Source organism: Gracilinanus agilis, chromosome 5, assembly GCF_016433145.1.
Source record: "Gracilinanus agilis isolate LMUSP501 chromosome 5, AgileGrace, whole genome shotgun sequence".
In the NCBI taxonomy this organism is placed as follows: domain Eukaryota; kingdom Metazoa; phylum Chordata; class Mammalia; order Didelphimorphia; family Didelphidae; genus Gracilinanus; species Gracilinanus agilis.
In genome coordinates, this window is record NC_058134.1 from 295855133 (window position 1) to 295879863 (window position 24731).

Sequence of the window (24731 nt, forward strand, 5' to 3'; positions counted from 1 at the left end):
ATCTATCTCTGGAGAAAGAACTATTGGAATAAGAGTAGATGGAAGCATACAATTTATCACTTGTTTATTTGCGTTTATGTTTTAGGGTTTTGGTTTTATAAGATTATTCACTTACAAAAATGAATAATATGGAAAAACATTTTGTGTGATAATACATGTATAACCTAGATTGAAATGCTTGTCAACTCTTCTGCTTGTTCTCACTTTATTTTTTTTTTTCTAAAAGTCACTTTTCTTCAGGTTTCTGGTATGTTCCTGACATTTTTTGCTGTTTATCAGTGGAATGCTGAAGAACTGCATTCTTTTGTAATATTTTTTTCAACTAGCTTCCTAGAAGGAAGTCTAATAGTTGTCAAGATTAATGCAGTTATATAAAAGAATTGTTCATTTTTAAATCAATGATAAATAATATTATTCAATTTAATAACTATTGGTGTGTATGGTATATATCAGGATACAAAGATGGCAAAAATAAATTAAAAACCTCAAGTGATCCTTGACTTCAAAGAATCATCAAATGATAACAAAATCAAAATTGTGTGTTTTAAGTTATTTATCAATTAAATTAGTTGTTTCAGTTGGTCTGACTTTTTATGACCCCATTTGGGACTTTCTTGGCAGAGATACTGGAGTGGTTTGCTATTTCCTTCTCAATTCATTTTACAGATAAAGAAACTGGGGCAAACAGAGGTAAGTGACTTCCCCAGGATCACACATGTAGGAAGTATCTGAGGCCAAATTTGAACAGGAAATGAGTCTTCATGACTCCAGAACCAGCATTCTAGCCCTTGCCCTACCTTGCTACCCCTTAATTATATTAAGAAGTACCCAAATTCTACTTTAAGCAACACATAACATTTTATTTAGAGCGGCATTGCTCACTCTTTGTTATTTATTCTAAAATTCTTTATTGAAGCAGATGAAGAAAAAGAAATGTAGCATTCCAAAATTAAAAAAGGAAGGATTTCTGTGATCCCATGATTGAAAACTTTTTTAAAACACTATCTTACAAAGATACTGTATTGTTTATTGTATATACTGAAAAATAAGCTCAAAGGCTTTCTATGAAGAATAAAGCACTAAGTTGTAATGTATAAAAATTTTTAATTTCTTGAGACAGAGGGATGAAAGTGAAGAGAAATTGCCTCTTAATCTAGGCCAAGAAATCCTTTTTTTTTTTTTTAACCCATACCTTTTGTCTTGGAATCAATATCATATATTGGTTCTAAGTCAAAAGAGTGGTAGGGGCTAGGCTGTGGAGCTTAAGTGACTTGTCCAGGGTCAACACAGCTAGGAAGTCCAAGATATCTTTTGGGAAATAATCTAAAGCATTTCAGTCCCCAAGTAAGGCCCCTTAGTAAATTTTATCTGAGGCTTTTATTTTTTGTAAAAATGAGATATTCTGTTCATTGAGATTAATGAATTCTAGTCCTTGAAAAATAATTTCTGCGTCAGGATATGAAGTTGATTTATAGGCTATAGCATTTTTTAAAATTAAATTTTCTTTTGTTATGAAATTAAGTATCAAACATTTCAAATATAAAGAAGAAAAAATGGGATTGTATGACCATATGAATATCAGCTAAATATAATTTTAAGTATGTATTAAATTTAGCACGATAGTAACAAAGTTGCTATTTCCTTCTGAGCTTTCTTTTGCATATTTAAGAATATTTTCTTGATATTCTTTTTTAAATTTCTTCTTTAACTTCACCATATCTAGTAACTTACTATCCCACGAGAAATAAAGTATATTCAAGCAATTTGTTTTGCTTGGACACATTGGCCATGTCTAAAAATGTCTGTCTTTCTCACCCTCTCTGCCAAGAGACAAGAGACATTCTTTATCACCTGGCTTCTAACTAAATTCATGATGATCACTGAATTAATCAAGAGCTCTAAAGTCTTTCAAAATTATTTTCCTTTCACTGTTGTGGTCATCACGTTTTTCTGATTCTGATTCACCTCCCTCTCTATTATATAAGACTTCCTATGTCCCTAAATCCTTTGTATTTGTTGCCTCATAATTTGTTTAGCTCCTTGCCCCTTTTCTAGTTCTTTACTGTAACAAAAAGTATTGCTATCAGTATTTTTGTAAATATGAGTCTTATCTATCTTTCTCTGATCTTTTTGAAATATAGGTCTAGTAGTGGGTCAAAGTAGAGTTTATTGACTTTTTGGAGTAATGTTCAAAATAGCTCTCCAGAATAGTTAGACCAATTTACAGCTTTACCAATAGTATATTAGCTTTGGGCAGCTGGGTGGCTAACTGGATGGAAAGCCAGGCCTCGTGTCAGAGGGGATCTGGGTTCAAATTTGGCCTCAGACTCTTCCTAGCTCTGTGGCCCTGGACAGGTCACTTAACTCCCATTGCCTAGCCCTTGCTGCTCTTCCTTTTTTAGACTCTTCTTTTAGACTCTTCAAATATAAAAAAAGAAGAGCAGTAAGGGCTAGGCTAAGGGAATTAACTGACTTCCAGAGGGCCACACCGCTAGTAAATAAATTGAGACCACATTTGAACTCAAATCTTCTTAACTCAAGGCCCAGGGATCTACCTTGTGCCACATAGCTACCTACGTGACTGGGAGAATGACTGTAACCTTGACGGTAAGAAGCTTGTATGAAGGAAGAGTTCAGGGACAAAAATAATCAGTTCAGTTTTGGACAGCGTTGAGTTTAAGATGCATTTGGGACCTCTAGAGGCATTTACTGGACTGATATTTTCAATTGCTTCTGAATTGCTTTTGAATTCTTCTTGTTTCCTGTTTTCCATTGAAAAAATTTCCAATTTTTTAAACCAATACCAAATAATTTTGACCATTATTGCTCTCTATTACGGATCTAGTGATGATTTCTGATTATCTTTTTGCCATGGTCTTACCTCCCTACCTATCTTCCACTATACTGTCCTGAATAGAATTTTAATCAGGGAAGTTTCACCATTTCTAGCCCAACATAGGCACAATAGAATGCTGCTGCCCGATCATGATCTTCCATATTGCTGCCTACATTATCTCCCTCTCCTCCATTTCTACCTCTAGCTCTGAGAACAGTAGTGAAATCGATACTACCATTCTGGGATTGGGAATGTTAGCCAGTTGGTCTATGATTCGACTTGCCATTAATCTTCTCTAATTGGAATATAAGCTCTCTGAGAGCAAGGGAAGTCTAGCTTTTGATACTTGTACTTCCAGTGCTGAGCATAATGCCTCGTATATTAGTACGCCCTTAATATATGCTTTTTCTTTCATTAATTTATTAAACAATTTTTCATTATTGAGATTTTTGACTTGTTTTCTCAGATATATTTACTTATATTACTTAGTTCTGCAAAGTAATGCATTAATGCTTTCCTTGGCATAGCACAATCTGTAAGTCAATTTAAATAGCAATGCCATTTTTGTGTAATCATGGCCCAAACATAAACATTATCTTTCCAGTTGTTTGTCTTCCTTTGTTTTATTTTATTTTTTAAAAAATTCTTACCTTCTCTCTTAGAATCAATACAAAGTATTGATTTCAAGGCAGAAGAGTGACAAGGGCTAGATTTTTGTGATTTGTCCAGGGTCACACAGCTAGGAAGTGTCTGAAATAAAATTTGAACCCAGGATCTTCTGTCTTCAGACTTGGCTCTTAATCCACTGAGCTATCTACCTACTGCCTCACTTTGTTATGTAGTATTTTATAGTTGTATTCATATGTTTTGAGCTTATTTCATAAGGTTGATGTTCAAATTTATATATTTTGTATTTATTTTGAACAAATTTTCTATTTCTTCTTGTTGGATTTTGTTGTTAATACCCAAAAAGATTCAGGATTTTTGAGGACTTATTTTGTGCCAGTGGTTATGTGACATGAAGTGCTTGCACTTTTTTTATATTGGAGATTATCTCTTTTTATTATGGTATAATGCTGTTGTTTCAATTGATTTTAGTGGATCTGTAGAAGTAAACTATTTTTATCTATGAAAAAGTGATAACTTTCCACTTTTTCTATGCTTTCCTTTATTTCTCTTTTGTCATTTCTAAAATTCTAGCATTTCTATCACTGTATCAGATAATAGTGATAGCTATCATAATATAATACATTTAAAAGATTAATATAATAATAGTGATAAGTGTTTAACTTGTTAACTCAAGTGTTTCTTTGCTGAAGACAATGGTTTCATATCAGTACTATTTACCATATTAAGAAAAAACCTACATCAGTTTTACTTATTTCATGATGAAGACCTTTTAATAGAAATTAAATTACTTTTCTGCCCAAAACATAGTGGTTCCTTAATTTGGATTAAACACCTTACCAAGATCATTCTGATAATTCTAAAGTTTCTTTGTTTTTTTTAGTTGATGTCATGATGCCATGACACATCACTTAGGTGATAAAGACCCCAAGCAGTTATATGACTACATATTATGATAATTTCTGTTGGATGAAACAAAAAGAAAGACAAATCTCTTTGTGATTGCCCATATGCCTTTTTCTTGAGATAAAGGCCCAAGAAAGACGGATACGCTTCATGTTCATAAAAGGGCAGAAATTGGGCACTTAGGCACCTTAGAAATTATTTAATTCAGTCTCCTTTTTTAAAAAGGGGAGAAAATAGAGAGGCCTAAGTAGATTAAGTATAATCCAGAGTTATACAGTTAAATTATTTGTAATTAACTCTCATCCTAAATATGAATGGTTAAAATACTTATATTTGTTTGTCCCAGTTAATTTAGCTTATGCTACTCTTTGTTGCTCCCTGAGATTTATAGTGTGGATTGTTAACTAACATTTTAGTTAATGTCTGACTAATTTAAGCAGCTGTATGTGATACGTTTAATGGGTATTGACCAAAGCATAGGACCAACCTTTTGTGTTGATGATTTTTGTATGAAAGGATAGTTTTAGTTCATTTATAATTTTAAATATTTTTGTTCTTGAAGTAGTAGATCAAAATCTTTTTTTTTTTTTTATAGAATGAATAAAGTGCTTACTATGTGCAAAACACTGTATTAAATGCTGGAGATCCAAATTGAAATTCAAGACAGTCTCTGCTTTCAAGGAGGTCACATTCTAATGGGGGAGATAGAAAATCTGAGAGTTTTCAGCTTCGTTGCCTCTTTTTTCATGATTTTCCTATATTATTCTTATTTCTTTTCCCAATTTTTCTTTTACCTCTCATATTTGATTTTAAAAATCTTTTTTCATCTTCTCTAGTAATTCTTTCTGGGCTTGAGACCAAGTTATATTTTTCTTGGAGGGTTTGGATACAGCCATTTTGGTTTTCCCTGTTACCAAAATAATTTTCTTTATTGAGGGTGTTTTTTTTTGTTGTTGTTTTGCTCATTTTCTAGCCCTTTTCTTGTCTTTTAACTAAAAACTGTTACAGTATCATTCCCATGGTAAAAAGTCCCAAACTTTAGAGTTTTTTTGAAGCTGTCTTCAGAGATATCTCTGGGGATCTATAAATTTTCTGTTTTTCTAAGGTGGTGTACAAGGAGAGATGTGCTTAATATTCTTCTGGCTTATGCTCTGATTTGTGAGCAAACACAAGAACTCTTTTCTGCCCTAGAACTATGACCAAAGTCCCCTGTGGCCACAAATACTGGTGTGTGTTAATGCTTCTCTTTTTCCTGGGACTGTGTCCTGAGACTTTGACCTACATCTGAGTATGGGCAATGCAACAGAGTCCTACACACAGACCTAGCAAAAAGACCCTTGTAGCCTCCTTTCGACCAGTTGCCTGACTTCTTTACCGTCTGTGGCTGAGAACTCTGGATGCCTTAGCTGCTGGTTTGTCTACCCCAAGGCACTTGCTGATTTGCCAAGGTGGGATGTGCCTTAACTGTTAGTCAGGCTCCACTCCTATCAGGGGTGCAACAAATCCTTCCTGACAACCTTCTGAGTTGTCTTGGTCTGAAAAATTATTTCACCCTTTCCTTTTGTGGCTTCTGTCATCCCAGAATTCATTTTGTTACATTAAAGTTGTTTGGAGGATAATTTTGTAGGGATCAGATGGGTTCATATACTTTCTCTTCCATCTCAACTCTGTCTCTCCTCAGATCTTTTAAAAATGAACTTATGTCTATCTATAACTTCTCATTTTGTTTTTTTTTTTGAAAAATTTTAACTCAATGTGTTAAACTTTATATTTATCCTTATTAAATTCTATCTTAGATTCATTCCAATGTTGATATTTTTTCCATTTTGTAATTTTCTTTCTCTGCTTTTGATCTCTCTGGTTTAGATATCAAACTTATATTTCTGTTATGGAAGCAGCTTGGTAGGGTCCTTGTTTTGAACAATATTTTTCAAACAGTTTACATATTATTGGAATGAATTGTTCTTTAAATAGTTGGTAGAGGGGGCAGCTGGGTAGCTCAGTGGAGTGAGAGTCAGGCCTAGAGATAGGAGGTCCTAGGTTCAAACCCGGCCTCAGCCACTTCCCAGCTGTGTGACCCTGGGCAGGTCACTTGACCCCCATTGCCCACCCTTACCACTCTTCCACCTATGAGACAATGCACCGAAGTACAAGGGTTTAAAAAAAAAAATAAAATAAATAGTTGGTAGAATTCACTTGTAAATCCATATGGTCCTGGAGTTTTTTTTCTTAAAGAGTTCACCAATCTTCATTTTCAACCAGAAAGAAAATTGTCATTATTAATTAAAATTGGAAATAAAGTGGATACCCAACAATTGGGGAATGGTTAAACTGTACACATATATGAAAACATGTTTTAAAAAATGATGAGTGTGATGAATACTGAGCAGCATAAAAAGATCTAAATGAACTGAAGGCATGAAATAAGAATAGTCACGAAAACAATATACACAATGACTGTGACAATGTAAATGGATAAAACTACCAAAAACATTGAAAATATAATTGCAAAATATAAAGGACAAAAATGGTTCAAAAGTTGAGATATGAAAACACTCCTGTCCCAACCCCTTGCAAAGATGGGAAATCCACAAGTATTTTACAAATTGCACGTATTGGGGGCAGCTGGGTGGCTCAGCACATTGAGAGCTAGGCCTAGAGATGGGAGGTCCCAGGTTCAAATTTGGCCTCAGATATTTTCTAGCTGTGTGACCATGGGCAAGTCACTTAACCTCCATTGCCTAGTCCTTACCACTCTTCTTCTTCTTTTAATAATTTGAAATTTTATTTATTTAAAATATTTTTCCATGGTTACATGATTTATGATCTTTCCTACCCCTCTTCCTTCCCTCCTCCTGGAGCTGACAAGAAATTCCACTGGGTTATACATGTATCATTGTTCAAAACCTATTTGCATGTTATTTATATTTTCAAAAGAATGATCTTTTAATGCCAAAATCCCAATCGCAATCGTATCCCCATCGAACCATGTGATCAATCATATGTTTTTCTTCTGCATTTCTGCTCCCACAGTTCTTTCCCTGGAGGTGGATAGCATCTTTCTCATAAATCCCTCAGAATTGTCCTGGGTCATTGCATTGCTGCTAGTACAGAAGTCCATTACATTCGATTTTACCACAGTATATCAGTCTCTGTGTACAATGTTTTCCTGGTTCTGCTCCTTTCACTCGGCATCAGTTCCTGGAGGTCTTTCCAGTTCACATGGAATTCCTCCAGTTCATTATTCCTTTGAGCACAATAGTATTCCGTCACCATCAAATACAGTGATCCCTCTCCTATTGTGGGAGTTACATTCCAGAGACCCCCGCAATAGGTGAAAATTTGCAAAGTAGTGGCATTTTATTTATTTTGTTATTTATATGTATTTTAAGACTTTATAAACCCTTCCCACTCTCCTGTAAACCTTTTCCACACTCTTATTAACCTTTCTCACACTTCATATGCTTTTAAACACTTTCTATACTCTTAAACCTACATAATTTAAACCACATATAAAATTCTATTTGAGTATTCACCAGTGAAGTACTATACCATAACTTGAATGATGAAGATTTATCAATTATGTAGCTGCGAAGTAGAATTGATGGTGATGAAGATGATCACCATGAGATAAATGTACTGCACTGCCAAGAGGAGCATTGCATTCATTTATTCTGTAGTGGCCTACAGCCGCTTGGCTTTTGCCTTTCCTTTGCGTGTCAAGAAGTTCCACCTTTTCCTCAATGGTAAGCATCTTCTTCCTTTGCTCGGGTTCACCGCCAGAAGCCTGAGAAGGTGCAGAACATTTGGGTGCAGGGCTTCAAATAAATTCAAACTTTTACAAAAACTTCACAAAAACACAACACTGCAGAGCAACACCATGCGCATCGGTCAGACGTCTATGTGAGAAATGCGGGAGAGCAAACAGACTGATGCTACAGTCACTGAGCCAATCAGCACGCGGGATATAGAACACAGCGCTGTGATTGGTTGCCTTTCATTCAGCCAATAGTGTGCCTTGTACAATATCACACTGGTAAACTTGTGCAAGCAGTGGTGGCATATGGCTTTTCCATTGTATACAGTATGGTATTTATCTGCGAAATCCCACAATATAGTGAAAACTCCGTGATACAGTGTGTGTGTGTGTGTGTGTGTGTGTGTGTGTGTATATATAAACACACATATATATATATATATGTATTATATATATATATTTATATATTTAAAACCCATGATATAGTTAAGCCATGATAAGTGAACTGCAATATAGGGAGGGACGACTATACCACAATCTGTTCAGCCATTCCCCAATTGAGGGACACCCCCTCATTTTCCAATTTTTTTGCCACTATAAAAAGCATGGTTATAAATATTTTTTGTATAAGTGTTTTTCATTATTATTTCTTTGGGGTACAAACCCAGCAATGGTATTGCTGAATCAAAGGGCATTCAGTCTTTTATTTATTATTTTTTTTAAATTTAGAATATTTTTCCATGGTTACATGATTCCTGATTCCTTCCCTTCCCTTCCCCCTCCTGGAGCCAACAGGCAGTTCCACTGGGTTATGCACGTATCATTGTTCAAAGCCTATTTCCATGTTATTCATATCTGCCGTAGAGCGATCCTTTAACATCAACACCCTAATCGTATCCATATTGAGCTACATGATCAATCATATTTTTTTCTTCTGCGTTTCTGTTCCCACAGTTCTTTCTCTGGATGTGGATAGCGTTCTTTCTCATAAGTTCTTCTAGAGCAGGGGTCAGCAACCTTTTTGGCCGTGAGAGCCATAAATGCCACATTTTTTAAAATGTCATTTTGTGAGAGCCGTCCAGTGCTCACAGTGCTGCTCCTGTAACAGCGCCTGAAAAAAAATGGACTTTATGGCTCCTGCAGAAAGAGCCACATCTGGCCCTCAAAAGAGCCATACGTTGCCGACCCCTGCTCTAGAGCATCCTGGGTCATTGCATTGCTGCTAGTAGAGAAGTCTATTAATTACATTTGATTGTACACAGAGACAGATACATTATGGAACAATGTTCTTCTGGCTCTGCTCCTTTCACTCTGCATCAGTTCCTGGAGGTCTTTCCAGTTCACATGGAATTCCTTCAATTTATTATTCCTTTCAGCACAATAGTATTCATCACCATCATATACCACAATTTATTCAGCCATTTCCCAATCGATGCACACCCCCTCATTTTCCAAATTTTTGCCACCACAAAAAATGCAGCTATAAATATTTTTGTACAAGTCTTTTTTCTTATTATCTCTTTGGGGTACAAACCCTACAGTGGTATGGCTGGGTCAAAGGGAAGGCATTCTTTTAAAGTGTCCCAATTTTGCCACATCCCCTCCAACATTTATCACTTTTCTTTGCTGCCATATTGACCTAATTGATAGGTTTAAAGTGGTACCTCAAAGTTGTTTTAATTTGCATTTCTCTAATCAGGAGGGATTTAGAACACTGTTTCATGTGCTTATTGATAGTTTTTATTTCATCGTGTGAAAACTGCCTGTGTCCCATGACCATTTATCAATTGGAGAATGGCTTGGTTTTTTGTAAATTTGACTTAGTTCCTTATATATGTGGGAAATTAAGCCTTTGTCAGCGAGTTTTGTTATAAAAACATTCTCCCAGTTTGTTGGCATGTAATCTTTTAAAGCCCTTTGGGCATAATTCCAAATTGCCTTCCAGAATGGTTGAATCAAATCACAACTCCACCAGCAATGCATTAATGTCCCAATTTTGCCACATCCCCTCCAATATTTATGATTTTCCTTTCTGGGTATGAGGTGGTACCTCAGAGTTGTTTTGATTTGCATTTCTTGGATCAGTGGGGATTTAGAACACTTTTTAATGTGATTATTGATAGTTTTTATTCCTTCATCTGAAAACTGCTTATTCACATCCTATACCATTTGTCATTTGGGGAATGGCTTGTTTTTTTTTTTTTTTTTTTTTTTTTTGTAAATTTGACTTAATTCCTTATATATTTGGGAAATTAAACCTTTGTCATAGAGGTTTGTTATAAAAATTTTTCCTCAGTTTGTTGCTTTGCTTCTAATTTTTTTTTACCTTTTTAATTTAATATAATCAAAATCACTCATTTTGTAATGTTGGTCTTAAATTCATTCCTTTACCATAGATCTGACAGGTATACTATTCTATGTTCAACTAACTTATTTGTTATTTCATTCTTTATATTTAAGTAATTTACCCATTTTGAATTTATTTTGGTACAGGGTGTGAGAAGTTGATCTAAACCTATTCTCTCCCATACTGTTTTCCATTTTTCCCAGCAGTTTTTGTCAAATAGTGACTCTTGTTCCAAAAGCTGGGATCTTTGGGTTTATCAAACACTAGCTTGCTGAGGCTATTTCCCTCTAGTCTATTCCATTGATCCACCTTTCTATCTCTTAGCCAGTACCATGTTGTTTTGATGACTGCTGCTTTATAATATAGTTTAAGATCTGGTACTGCTAGGCCACCTTCCTTCACATTTTTTTTCACTATTTCCCTTGATATTGCTTGATCTTTTGTTCTTCCAGATGAACTTTGTTATAGTTTTTTCTAATTCTACAAAAAAAAAGTTTCTTGCATAGTTTAATAGGTATGTCACTGAATAAGTAAATTAGTTTAGGTAGGATTGTCATTTTTATTAGCTCATCCTACCCATGAGTAATTAATGTTTTTCCAGTTATTTAGATCTAGTTTTAATTGTGTGAAGTGTTTTGTAATTGTGTTCATATAATTCCCGTGTTTGTCTTGGCAAATAGATTCCTAATATTTTATATTGTTTAGAGTGATTTTAAATGGAGTTTGTCTTTCTAACTCTTGCTGAGTTTTGTTGGAAATACAGAAATGCTAATGATTTATGTGGGTTTATTTTGTACCCTGCAACTTTGCTAAAATTGTTATTTTTTCCACTAGGTTTTTTTATTTTCTAGGATATTTTAAGTGTACCATCATATCATCTGCAAAGAGTTATAGTTTAGTTTCCTCATTATCTTCTTTAATACCTTCAATTTCTTTTTCTTTAATTGCTACTGCTAGCGTTTCTAGTATAATGTTAAATAATGGTGATAATGGGCATCCTTGCTTCACTTCTGATCTTATTGGGAAGGCTTCTAACTTGTCCCCACTGCAGATGACACTTGCTGATGTTATTAATTGTATAGTGTTTATTATTTTGAGGAAGAACCCAGCTATTCCTATACTTTCTAGTGTTTTCAATAGGAATGGATGCTGTATTTTGTCAAAGGCTTTTTCAGCATCTATTGAGATAACCATGTGATTTCTGTTAGTTTGGTTAGTGATTTGGTCAATTATGTGGATGGTTTTCCTAATATTAAACCATCCTTGCATTCCTGGTATAAATCCCACCTGATCATAGTGAATAATCCTCATGATTATTTGCGGGAGTCTCTTTGCTAGTATTCTAGTTAAGATTTTTGCATCTATGTTAAGGAGATTGGTCTGAAGTTTTCTTTCTCTGTTTTTGGTCTGCCTTGCTTTGGAATCAGTACCATATTTGTGTCATAAAAAGAATTTAAGACTCCTCCTTTGCTTATTTTGTCAAATACCTTACTGCTCTTCTGCCTTGGAACCAACATACTGTATTGATTCTAAGATGGAAGGTAAAGGTTTAAAAAAAACAAATTGCACATATTTTCAGACTCTCTCTCTTTCTTTCTCTCTCTCTCTCTAAATATATATATATATATATGTACCAGTTTTGCTGATTTTATTTTTCTTCTTTTCCATTGTCTTTAAAAATGAGGGAGACTGAGGAAAATTATTGTGATAAGACATCAGTGGGTCAGACTATTGGTCTGATCATACTTATTATCTGGCATATGTTGTAAAGACTGCATTTCTAACTAAGCTAATTACTCCTACATCACAATTATCATTACACATAGGAGTTTTTCACTTCATATTTGGTGGGTTCTAAAGATCGGAGAGGAAAAAGGATGGGCCAAGAAAACTTTGGGCTTAGACATATTTTAAATAAAAATGTACCTAAGAAGAGGCCAACCTAACCTGTGTTACTTTGAAATACCATAATATATATTTATTCACTTTGGGGATCTTTTTATTTTTTTAACATTTAATAATATTTATTTTTTAGAAAAAGTTAACATGGTTACATGATGCATGCTCTTACTTTCCCCTTCACCCCCTGACTTCCCCGCCCCCCCATGGAGATCTTTTTAAAGAAAGTATTTCTGACAAATCTTAAAGTATTATATGAGTGTAGTTTAAATAATAAAGTCTACTCATCAGAAATAAGTGTTGTAAGCAGTAAATGAATATGTCAAAAGTAAGTAAACACGAGAAACAAAATTTAGATGTATTTTATTGGAGTTAAAGGTGACCCTTTGGGGAAAGCGGGACATTGCTATTACAAAGATCAGAAATCCAGTGACTAAAGTTAGGTAAATTTGGGAATGTCCTGGGGTTGGACTCTTCTTTCTCTGTATGAGCGCTGTCTTCTCTGGACTAGCTGTTTTGGGTCCTTGGTGGCCTTGTTTTGGGATTGTTCCCTCCCTGAGAGTGAGGAAAAGACTTGCTCCCTTAACCACCTGAGAAGAAGCCGACCTATGTTCAAACAGGACAGTGACTGTATTTCTGGGGAAGCTGAAGATTGGTTCTCTCTCTTTCCTGTGGAGAGTGAGGAAGATTCTGCAGAGCTTCTCCTCTTACTCTTAAAGCTTGGTGTTTCCTTCCTTTCCTGCCAAGCCTCCATCTGCCAAGGAAATGAGGGGGTTACACCACCTGAGAGAAATGTGGAAAAGAGTGACTTTCCTCTTAGCTCCTTAAGTGCTCTGACAATGTTTGTGAAAGGAGGAAATTTATATGGTGTTTGGTCCACTATTTTCATGTTAGCATTTTAATATCTAATCCCAAAAGAATCTACCTAGTTCGTATTTATTTCCTTGACATTTTCCCGCTAGTTCTTTTGCCTTCCTACTTGCTTCTTATTTTCTTGCACTTTGAAGGATAATCATTTCCCTCACTGTTTTTTCCTTCAGTACTTGCCTACTACCCCAAATTACTTCAACAGGGCTAACTTGTCCTAGCTGGGAAAATTAAGGCTTTGTATTGGGCTTCCCCACAGCAACCCTTCATTCTGCTTCCTTCCCCCCTTCCTCTTGCTTGGTAACAACTCTCGCTCGCCTCTTCCCTTTGCAAAGTGATTTCTCAGTGAAACATTCACAGAGTATTATGTATACTTAACCTTTTTTGTTGCTCTGAGCTGGCACTCCTGTGGTATGACTGGTTGGACCAGATGCCCATTTTCTGAATGTTGACCAGTTGAAGAGTCGTGAGACATGTTCTCATCTTGGATGGACTTAATGATGGTTTTAGTGATTTCTGAAGGGGAAGCTGTGGTGATGGGGGAATCTTTGGTGATGGGGGAATCTTTGGTGATTGGGGAATCTTCGGTGATCAGGGATTCTTCTTTTGCAAGTGACTCAAGAATAAGACTATCATCTCCTCTCTGATTATCTTTATCTGGTTCAAGCTTTTGAACAAAACAGTCCAGTTCTTCCATAGGCTGGTGTGTATTTTGTTCTGTGTTGGTGTCTGCCCAGCTTTTTTCTTTCTTTAAATTCCAGGCAGACATTGAATCTGAGTGGTCAGGTCCCAGATCAATATCCCACGCTAGGGTAATACTAAGTTTGGAAATTTCATCTGCTTTGGTCTGAACTCGGCTGAATCTTCCTCTGGGTCTCCTTGCATTTTCAGTCAGCCATGCTCCTTGGATGGGTGGGAGGAAATGAGTGGACTCACTCTCTGGGCTTGTTTCCATAAAGGAGTTTATATCCTGTGAGGGAAAATAGCCCACAGAGAGACTGAAGTTGGACTCAGAGCTGCTAATCTCTGTGTCGGCACTATTAGTCTGGGAGGAGGGGGATGCCATAGTGTCCAAGGGGTCAGACCTCATGACCTGGGTCTGGTCTTTTAGACCTTCCTCATCTGAGTAAAAAGGGGAAAGTCACTAATACTGTTTGAGTAATTATCCATTCCCATGGTTCCCATGACTGCCATCCCATACTCCTCGGATTTTGTACTCTTAATCTTCCAGGCAATGGAGGCTACCACCTTCCTTAAGAAACCCATTGTAGTGTGTAATAGCTCCGTCTCCCTAGCACATTCCTCCCACCATCCTGACTCTATTCTTCTATTGCTGCAGTTTCAAAGCTTAGGTAGAAGGACAATTTATATGTCTTTGATATGCCAAGCTCTAGTGGGGACCCTCATCAGGGAGAGTAACTAGAAGGCTTCTGAGTTATTAGCTGTGAAGGGCTATAAATCATTTTGGATCCTGAGAGTCAGTAGCTCAAAGTCCAACTGTCACAGGAATATGTTCTGGGACCGTTGGTTACCGTGGCAACCTATTGCCCTAAGGCACTAGGTAGTGACTCAGAAGTAGGGCCCAAGAGGCAAAGAACAAAACATTGGGCACTATTAGGCCAGGAGAAACTGCTAGGGGGACATAGCATCTATTCTTTTTTTTTTTTTTTTTCCTAGCACTGTACTTCCTTCCTATACCATCGCAGACTAGTGAAGATTTCACTAGTATGGTGGCTAGAGTCTCTTCCTGTTACTCTGAAGAGGGAGCCATTTCATTTACTGATGGAGAGGGAAATGGCAGCTTTGTAGCCTCTTGGAAAGCATGGGTATGTGAGGATAGATTAAAAAACACTAGAACTCTTCAGTTTGAAAAAGTGAAGTTTGATAGTGGAAATGATCCCCTTCTTCCCTTCTCCTAATATATACAATTATGAATGGTATGGACATAAGTTGGACATTGACTTATTCATGAATCCAGAATAGTAAGATAAAAAGACCCTCTTTGCAACCTGATGAGGTAAGTTTAGGGAGAATAAGAAATGCTATTTCATGTATCAGTTCCTGTCAGAATTATGTTGCTTCAATCAATGTTGCCTCATGTTTGTTATTGCTATTTACCAAAATTATTTTTTGAAGACATTTAATCTTCTAATAATAAAAGCAATAGGTATGTAGCAATTTATGTTTACTTTGTCACCTTAATTTTTATTATTAACTTAATAATCAGTAACAAACATTTCAATAAACAACCAAGAAGACAAAAGACGAAAGAGTACATGGATCTGGGAACTTCTATTATGTAGGTTTTTTTTTTTAAGTGTATATTATGTTTAACAAGTAGAAACAAAGTTGCCCAGCTTATGTCCCCTCTGACCTTATTTTTGTTTTTATTTTGCATATTTAAAAATATTTTATTAATGCTTTTTTCTTTGTTTTTTTTTTTTTTTTTTTTTTTTTTGTGTGTGTGTGTGTGTGTCTTTTGCTATCTACTAACCCATTTGCTGTTCAGTCACTTTTTTGTCAAGTCTGACTCTTTGTGACCCCCATTGGAGGTTTTCTTGGCAAAGATACTGGAGTGATTTGTCATTTCTTTCTCAAGCTCATTTTACATGTAAGACAACTGAGGCAGAGTCAAGTGGCTTGTTTAGTTCATTGAACTATCAAGTATCTGAGGCTAAATTTGAACTCTGGTCTTCCTGACTCTAACTCTCCACCATGCCAGTTAGCTACCCCACTTACCCATCCCTTTCAACAATGAGCAGCTCTTTCTTGTAACAAGTATAGTCAAGTAAAACAAATCAAACATTGACCAATGTTCAGAACGTACAGCTTGTTCTATACCTTTAGTAAATCACTCTCAGCCAAGAGACACGATTCTGAATTAATGATTGGTCTTACAAAGATTTTTACATTTATTATTTCATTTGGTGCTAGGAGCAACTTTGTGGAAGGTAAATAACTATGGCCATTATTATCATCCCCATTTTATAGAAAAGGAAACTGAAGCCCACTGCTAAGCTGCTCAAATTAATTCAGTAATTATATGTCAGAAGTGGCATTTGAACCCATTTTCTGCTGACTTAAAAATTTTTGCATTTTGCTTACTAGTAATCTAATTGAAATCCTTCATGCATGCTCAAAGTGTCAATAGCAAGAAGATGAAACTTTTCTCCTTTTATTCTTAATAGTATTTTCCTCTCAATTACATATAAAAATAATTTTCAGCCTTCATTGAAAAAAAATTTTTTAGCGTAATTTTCTTCCCCTCGCTTCCCCTTCCCTGAGACAGCAAGCAATTTGATATAGATTTTACATTTACAATAACATAAACTATTTTTCCATATTAGTCATTTTGTGGAAAACAATTCAAACAAAAAAAAACGAAGAAGAAAAGTTATAATAGTATGTTTTGTTTTACATTCAGACTCCTTCAGTTCTTTTTCTGGAGAAGGATGGCATTTTTCATCAGAAGTCCTTGGGCATTATCTTGAATCACTGTATTGCTAATAGCCAATTCATTCACAATTTTTCCTTCATATAATATTGTAATTATTGTGTACAATGTTCTTCTGGTTCTGCTCATTTCATTCTGCATCGGTTCATATATAGGTCTTTCCAGGTTTTTCTGAAATCATCCTTCTCATCATTTCTTATATCCTATACCCAACTTGTTGAGCCATTCCTCAGTTGTTGAACCATCCCTTAATTTCTGATTTTTTTGTCTCTACAAAAAGAGTTGCTATAAACATTTTTTGTACGAATAGTTCCCTCCTAACACCCCACCCTTATTAAAAAATCTCTTTGGGATATAGACTTAATAGTAGTATTGCTGGGTCAAAGGGTATATCCGATTTTATAGCCTTTTGGGCATGATTCCAAATTGCTCTCCCAGAATGGTTGGAACAGTTCACAGAGATCGAACTTTTTTCTAACTTGGTGGCTAGCATTTCTTTCTGTCATGCTTGAAGAAAGAATTGTTTTCATTTATTGGGATGGAAGTGTATAGTTTTTGTTTTTAAGGGGAGATTATTTTATAAAGACAGCCTAAATACATTAGGACTCTTCAGCCCAGAAGAGCAAATGATGAACATGGAGGAATGATATGGCTACAGGTATTTATTCAACAAATCTTGAAATACTAGTATCAGAAGATTCTTACTGAAATTCAAATGGATTAAGTTTAGGGAAAATAACAAGAAATGTTACTTTATATATCAGGTAATAAGGAATTCTTTCTATTCCTTATATTGAAATATAAAGTCATATGCAACAGAGCTTAATATGTTGGAAAAAGAAGTGAATTGGGAGTTAGCAAACTGAAAAAAAACAAACAAACTAAATCCTAATCCTCTCTTACTACCTGTTTGATTTTGGGGTAAAAAAAAAATCCTGTTTGAAAACAATAAACATCAAAAAAAGTTGCCTTGGTTTTATGATGATTTACTATGAAGTTAACAAATTAGTGGATCTATAATTGTTAAGAAATACAGTATTCATTGATATAATTTAGATTGCATATTGCTTGAAAGCTACTGGTTAGTTGCTTACAAACAACCCTTTTCCCACAATCAATTAAAAAATTGACCTTTTGAATTTGAAAATTGATAGGTAAATGGTAGGTTATATAATCAAAAAATGTACTAATTACCTACATTGGTGTTTAAATAAATATTAAGGTATGTAAATAAGTTGTAAGTAGCTGACCCAGAATGATATTTCAAATTCACTGTTCTTGCCATTGGAGAAAGTGGACAGTCTTCCGTGGATTTATGTGAATGTCTATTTCTGCTGCTTAAGTAAATCTGGATCTCTTGCTCCAAGGAGTTGTTAACCAGGTTTTGATATGGTTGAGAATTATGCTTGTATGGCAAAAGTAATGGATAGAGAAAGATTTACTCCTCTGTCATGCTCCCACTTTTAAAAGCTATCTGTAGTTTCAAACGATGATCTTCCCATTTAGGGAATCAGAACATTTCAGATCTTTAAACATTAGAGAATTTATATTAATTGAGTTAATTTTATGTATGTGTGACATCCCGGGCAGCTAGGTAGTGGTGTAGTGGATAGAATCCAGATCTGGAGTTACGAAGACTCACCTTCCTGAGTTAAAAGCTGGCCTCAGACACTTACTTAGCTATATGACCTTGGGCAAGCCATTTACCCTGTTTGCTTCATTTTTGAAATCTGTAAAATGATATAGAGCAGTGATGGGCAAACTACGGCACGTGGGCCAGATGCAGGGGTGGGGGAGAGCCCTGAAATGTTCTATCCAGCTGCCGGACATTATTCCTAATCTGACGAATACAATGAGAAGCATACTATACAATTCAACAAAACTTCGAAAGAGTTGCCTTAGAAACAGACTGACAGATGAACATTTCCTTTCCTTTGGCCCCTCTTTAAAAAGTTTGCCCATCACTGATCTAGAGAATCAAATGGTAAGCCATTTCAGTATTGTTGCCAAAAACCAACAACAACAACAAAAATTCCAACCCAAATGGGGTCACAGAAATTTGGGCACAATGGAAATGGCCAAACAACATGGCATATATTAAGGTGTTGGGAAAACCATAAATATACTTACATTAGTAAGTTGTGGTGAGGAGGTGGTAAGTAAACCCTTTTTTATCCTTTATCCTTATCACTCACATATTTCAAACAGCAGTTCTAGATTAATTACTCCTGAGAATATATTTTGAAGTGAAGTCATGAATATCAATTTAAAACATACTAAATTCTATATATTACCCAGAACTATTTAGAATTTTCAATGAATAAGCATTAAATGCCAGATATTGTGCTTAAAGTAGAGATATAAATGCAAAAACTATCCCTTCAAAATGAAGATTATTCCTGTAGCAGAACTGATACTCATGGAAATAATGGGAGGATGTATTTTATAGTAATGCAAAAATGGGTAGAGGAAACTGCTAATTGAAACAGTCTAAAAGAGGATACTTTTAAAGACCTTAAATCCAAAGTACTATATGATAAAAAGTCTCTTTTTTTTGTTTAAATTCAAATTGTTACAGCTTGGCCCATTATATAATTAGTGATAAAGAAGATGAAATTCAGAAAATTTGTAGTTTTCTTAGGAGGGCTTTTAGAAATAATTTAAAAATTATTAAAACTATTCGTCTCTTTTATTATTTATATCATCCTTATTTCAGAATTTCATCCACAAGCATTTTATTAATAAACACTCTGCCTGGCAGTGTACTAAGTGCTGAGAATACAAAGAAATTGAAAAGCACTGCCTCTACCATAAAGGACTGTTCACATTCTGTTGGAGGAGATGAGATGGAGCTAAGGGGACAGAGTATTTTAATGAATTAGGGACAGCCAATACAAAGACATGGATTTAGGAGACGACTGTTGTGTTTGAGAAACAGCAGATAGGCCAGTACAATTAATTGTATGTTAGAGGGCATGGAGGGGAAGTATAATAGAAAACTGGAAAAGTAGGAAGATGCCAGATTATGAAGAGCTTTATATACTAAATGCAGGATTTTATATTTGATTGTAGAGGTAATAGGGAGCCAAAGGAGTTTGAGTTGGGCAGGAGGGAAAAACTATGTGTTTGGAATGTCACTTTTTTTTTAGAAATAATTCATTTACCTGTTTGACCCTGGACAAGTCACTTAAGCCCAATTTGCCTAGTCTTTACCACTCTTTTGCGTTGGAATTGATACTAAGTATTTTTTATTCTTTTTTTTTAGATTTTATCTTATTTTTATTATCATGCAAAACACACTTCCATATTGGTCATTATTGAAAGAGAACACTCATACGAAACCTAAACCCCCAAATAAAACTGTAAATAAACTGATGTGAAAGATAGTATGCTTTGATCCACATCCGCCCGACTCCCACAGTTCTTTCTCTGGAGGTGGACAGCATCCCCCATCTTTCAGATTTTTTTTCAGATCATCGCATTGCTGAGAGTAGCCAAGTTTTCACAGTTGATCATCTTACAATAGTGCTGTTACTATGTACAGTGTTCTAGTTCTGTTTGTTTCAGTCTGCATCCGTCCAGATCTTTTCAGCTTTTTCAAAAGTAATCTTGCTTATCATTTCTTATAGCACAGTAGTATTACATTTATTTCAAATTTGTTTAGCCATTCCCTAATTGGTGGGCAACCCCTTCAATTTCCAATTCTTTTTTTTTTTTTTTTGTCTATGGACTTTAAATTTACCTATTCTCTCTCTGCTGATTTACTGGATTAGGCTGGTTGAGCAATCTGCCCTGGGGCTAAGCCTTCAATGTAGCTAGCCCAGGAGGCCCAAAGATACCAGCCAGCCAGATCCTTGGTGCTCCCTGCCAGCTATTGCCAAGGCACAGGACCTTAAGAGGTGAGTCTGAAGCGCTCCTCTGCCCATGCAGTCTCCAAGCTGGGATTTCAAAGTCAGGCTACACCTAATGGAAGAACCCAGAGTGGTAGGTGGGGTGGTCAGCCAGGACTTCTCTGTGTGTGGGTTTTGTTTCAGGACCCCCCCCCCCCCATTCCATGGAAACTGACTCTCTCTGCCTACCTTTCAAGTTGTGTTCATCTGGAGAGTCAGCCCTGTGACTCCGTCTTGCTGTTGGGTTTGGGTTCCTGTATTTTTTAAGCACTTCTAAAAGATTGGTATGGAAGGATAGTCGGAGTGGTTTTGGCTTTTGCTGCTACTCAACCATTGTCCTGACACACACCCCACTCCCCACCCCCCACCCCAGGATTCCAATTCTTTGCCACCACAAAAAGAGCTACTATAAGTATTTTTGTACAAGTGGGTCCTTTCCCCTTTTTTTATGATCTCTTATGGAATAGAGCCTGTAGTGGTATTAAAAGACCAAAGGATATGCATGGTTTCATGGCCCTTTGGGCCTGCCCCACTATGGTTTGATTAGTTTACAACTCTACCAGCAATGCATTAGTGTCCCAATTTTGCCACATCCCCTCCAATAATTATCACTTCCCTTTACTGTCATATTGGCCGGTCTGACAGGTGTGAGAGGTACCTCAGCATTGTTTTACTTTGTATTTCTCTAATCAAGAGTGAATTAGAAATTGTTTTTATATGATTATTGATAGCTTTGATTTCTTCATCTGAAAATTGCTTGTTTAAATCCTTTGGCCAGTTGTCATGGAATATCACTGACTGTTGAGTGGAGGAAGATTGGTGTGAGATAGAGCATCTAGGTAAGAGATGATGAGAGTAGATATACTGGAGTTCTGGCTATGAGAGCAGAAAAGGGAATGTATATAAGAAATGTTGTGATAGTAGAAACAAGATTTCAGAATAGATTAGATATGTAGAGTGAGGATTCAAGGAAAACAAGGTTGTGAACCCAGAGACTGAGAGGGTTACTCTTAATAGTAATAGGAAACCTTAGAAGAGAGAAGAGTTCAAGAGGAAAAATAATGAATTTAATTTCGAGTTCACGGCCCATGTGGTTTCAAATAAAAAGACCAGGATGGTCAGGTACTTAGTGGATAGAGAGCTAAGCCTGGAGATGGGAGGGCCTGGCATTCAAAATCTGGCCTCAGAGACTTCTTAGCTATATGATTCTGGGCAAGTCGCTTGACCTCAATTGGCCTTATTATTCTTCTGCCTTAGGCTGATATTTAGTGTTGCTTCTGAGACAGAAGGAAAAGGATGAAAAAACAAACAAACAATGATTTGGTGATATGGGATTGGAGCTCAGGAGAAATATTAGAAAGAAGGGGAAATTTTCATTTTAATAAAACTATCCAACACATCCCCATATCTGTGATATAAACAGTATTCTATACCCATATTTTTCATCTTACAAAGAAAGAAAGGAGGTACATTTTCTCATCTTTAGGACCAAATGTGGTCATTTTAATTATGTGTTATTCAGGGTTTTTTGTTTTGATAGTTTATGTTCACATTGTGAATATATTTTTTCCTGTTTCTACTTATGTCACTTTATATCAACTCATTTGACTTTTTAGGTGCTTCCCAGTTCCTCCTGTTTTTCACAGTAACATTCCATTACTTTCATGTTGCATGATTTGTTTAGCCATGCCTCATTACTGAGCATCTATTTTGTTTCCATTTCTTAAGGAGGAGTTGTTTAAAAAACATATTTTGGTTCCTTAGACATCAGTGTAAAAATTTGAAAAACCTTATGATAATCTGCAGTAGGAAGGGTGCTTTAAAAACATGTAGCACATTTAACTGAATTTCAAGGCCATTTCTTGAGTACATTTTACTCTTTCTCATCTTTGTGTTGATTATCTCTAGTTCAAGGTCTCAGACCCTACTTGCTGGCCACGTTCTGGGCTGTAAGTTGAGAATACATGGCTGAGTATATTCCACACATACGCCAAAAACACAAGTAGCTTTTGTGCTATCCTTACCTCTTTTTCTTGCCATTATTTTGGATAACAAAGAGATGGCTATGGTTAGGGCTGTACAAAAAAAGCTCTATATTTTAACAACTTCTCTTTGTGATTGTAATAAAATAATTTTAAAGATCAGAGAAGATCTTTAAATGTCACTATAAGAGGGACAAGTGGTGGCTCAGGGGATAGAGAGCCAAGACTGGAGATGAGGAAGTCCTGGGTTCAGGTCTGACCTCTGAAACATCCTGTGTGACCTTGGACAAATCACTTAACCCCATTTGCCCTTACCATATTTCTGCCTTGGAACTGATACTTCGTTCTTAATTCCAAGATGGAAGATAAGGGTTGTTTTTTTTGTTTGTTTTTTTTTAAAGGCACCTTATCCTCTCATCTTCAGGCAGAAATTAGCTGCTCTAAGCCCATAAAAATCCTATTTTATAATGGCCTCTAACTGGATATGTCATGACTTCCCTTGTGACTTAAGGTAAATAAGTTTAAATATTGTTATCCTCAAAGTACTTTTTTCTTCCAATGAGATTTTTAAATTCTCTAAATTAGAAATAATGCAATTTTAAGAATTTTCCAATTTTTTATTGGTAATGGATTTTCTTTAGAGTGGGCACTGAATATACATATATTTTTGGTTGAAAATATAATTTAACTTCCTAGTCTAATTATACTTAATAGAAGAAATAACTGCAAACCAAAAGTAATTATAAAACATGATTATTGAAAATTTTATGATGTCTAATTTTTTCAGTTATCTGATAAAGAAGCATATACTGAAGGAAGTAGAAGTCTAGTTTGGTGAATATAATTCTGGATATTCAATTAAGAAAATCTGGGTTCAAGTCCAGACTCTTACTAGGATTTACTGAATGGTCTTCAGTCTTAGATTTTTATCTCTATGGTCTCAGAGGGAATTTCCACACTGAGAAGATGCATCCCATGTGTTTGTTTTGATTTCTAATGATGTAGTTAAAATATAAATCGGTGGATGTTGCAAAGTGCCTAAAAAGTGTATCAAACATTGCTTAGGGAAAGGGGTCTCAAACAGTGGCTATGATATGAGTAGGTTACTGCTGAATCATAAAAATTTATGTTAAAAAGAGACATTGGTAGCTGTGTGACCCTGAACAAGTCACTTAAACCTAACTTTTAGTCCTAGCCCTTACCTTCTTCTGTCTTAGAATTGAGGCATAAAAAACAAAAAAGACTTTAGGGATCATCTGATCTTGTACTATTTCATCTTACAAAAAAGAAACTGCGGCCCAGAATATTAAGCAATTATCAAGCTTTTATTAGGCCAGGAACTTTGCTAGATGCTAGAATATAAAGATGAAATTGAAGTAATTTCTGTCTTTTATTGTGATATTCTGTTGAGGGTAGATAACTTTTATAATATAAGAAATCAGGATTTGATCTGTGATATCAACAGAATAGGGAACTACCTACAGGATGAGAAAGTTCCTTCTACTAATACAGGGTAGGCAAATTCTCTGCAACCTTATATAGTCCTAGAAAGTTACCTAGCCAAAAATTGGTACACTACTGCACTGTTGGTAGAGTTATGATTGGCTCAAGCCATTTTAGAGAGCACTTTGGAACCTAAAGATCTCAAAAACTGTGTATATCCTTTGATCCAGCAATACCATTACTAGGTCTGTATCCTAAAGAGATTTTTAAAAAGAAAAGAAAAAGGACCTATTTGTTCAAACAAGTTTATTGCAGCTCTTTGTGTGGGAGCAAAAAATTGGAATTTGAGGAATTCTCCATTAATTGGAGAAGGCGGAACACAAGCTGAACTATTGTGCTATAAGACATAATGGTCAGGATGATTTCAGAAAAAATCTGAAAAAACTTAACATGAATTGATGCAAACTGAAGTAAGCAGAACCTGAAGAACATTGTGCACAGTGACAGCAATATTTTTTGTGGCCTAGTTATTCTCAGCAATGCAGTGATACAATTCCAGAGACTCATGATGAAAAATTACATTTGCCCTCCTGGAAAGAACTTACGGAATCTGAATGTAGACTGAAACATACTCTATTTCACTACTACTACTACTACTACTACTACTACTACTACTACTACTACTACTACTACTACTACTACTACTACTACTACTACTACTAC

General features: G+C 35.6%; 2 protein-coding genes across 2 annotated transcripts in view; one reads left to right on the forward strand and one right to left on the reverse strand.

Moving 5' to 3' along the window:
• PPFIBP1 (PPFIA binding protein 1) overlaps window positions 1-24731 on the forward strand; it is a 211895-nt gene that overhangs the window by 72290 nt on the left and 114874 nt on the right. The gene's annotated exons all lie outside the window — the stretch shown is intronic.
• C5H12orf71 (chromosome 5 C12orf71 homolog) lies at window positions 12812-14329 on the reverse strand. The gene is made up of 2 exons (XM_044678660.1): window positions 13619-14329; window positions 12812-13126 (listed from the first exon to the last, which is right to left on the reverse strand). The coding sequence occupies exons 1-2, from the start codon at window positions 14327-14329 to the stop codon at window positions 12812-12814; spliced, it is 1026 nt and encodes a 341-aa protein (XP_044534595.1).

Coding starts and splice junctions, on each gene's coding strand:
- C5H12orf71 (XM_044678660.1), bottom strand. CDS start 14,329: ATGAGGTCTGACCCCTTGGACACTATGGCATCCCCCTCCTCCCAGACT. Junction 13,127..13,618: donor AGCTCAGAGCAACAAAAAAG/GTTAAGTATACA, acceptor TTTCCTTGGCAG/ATGGAGGCTTGGCAGGAAAG.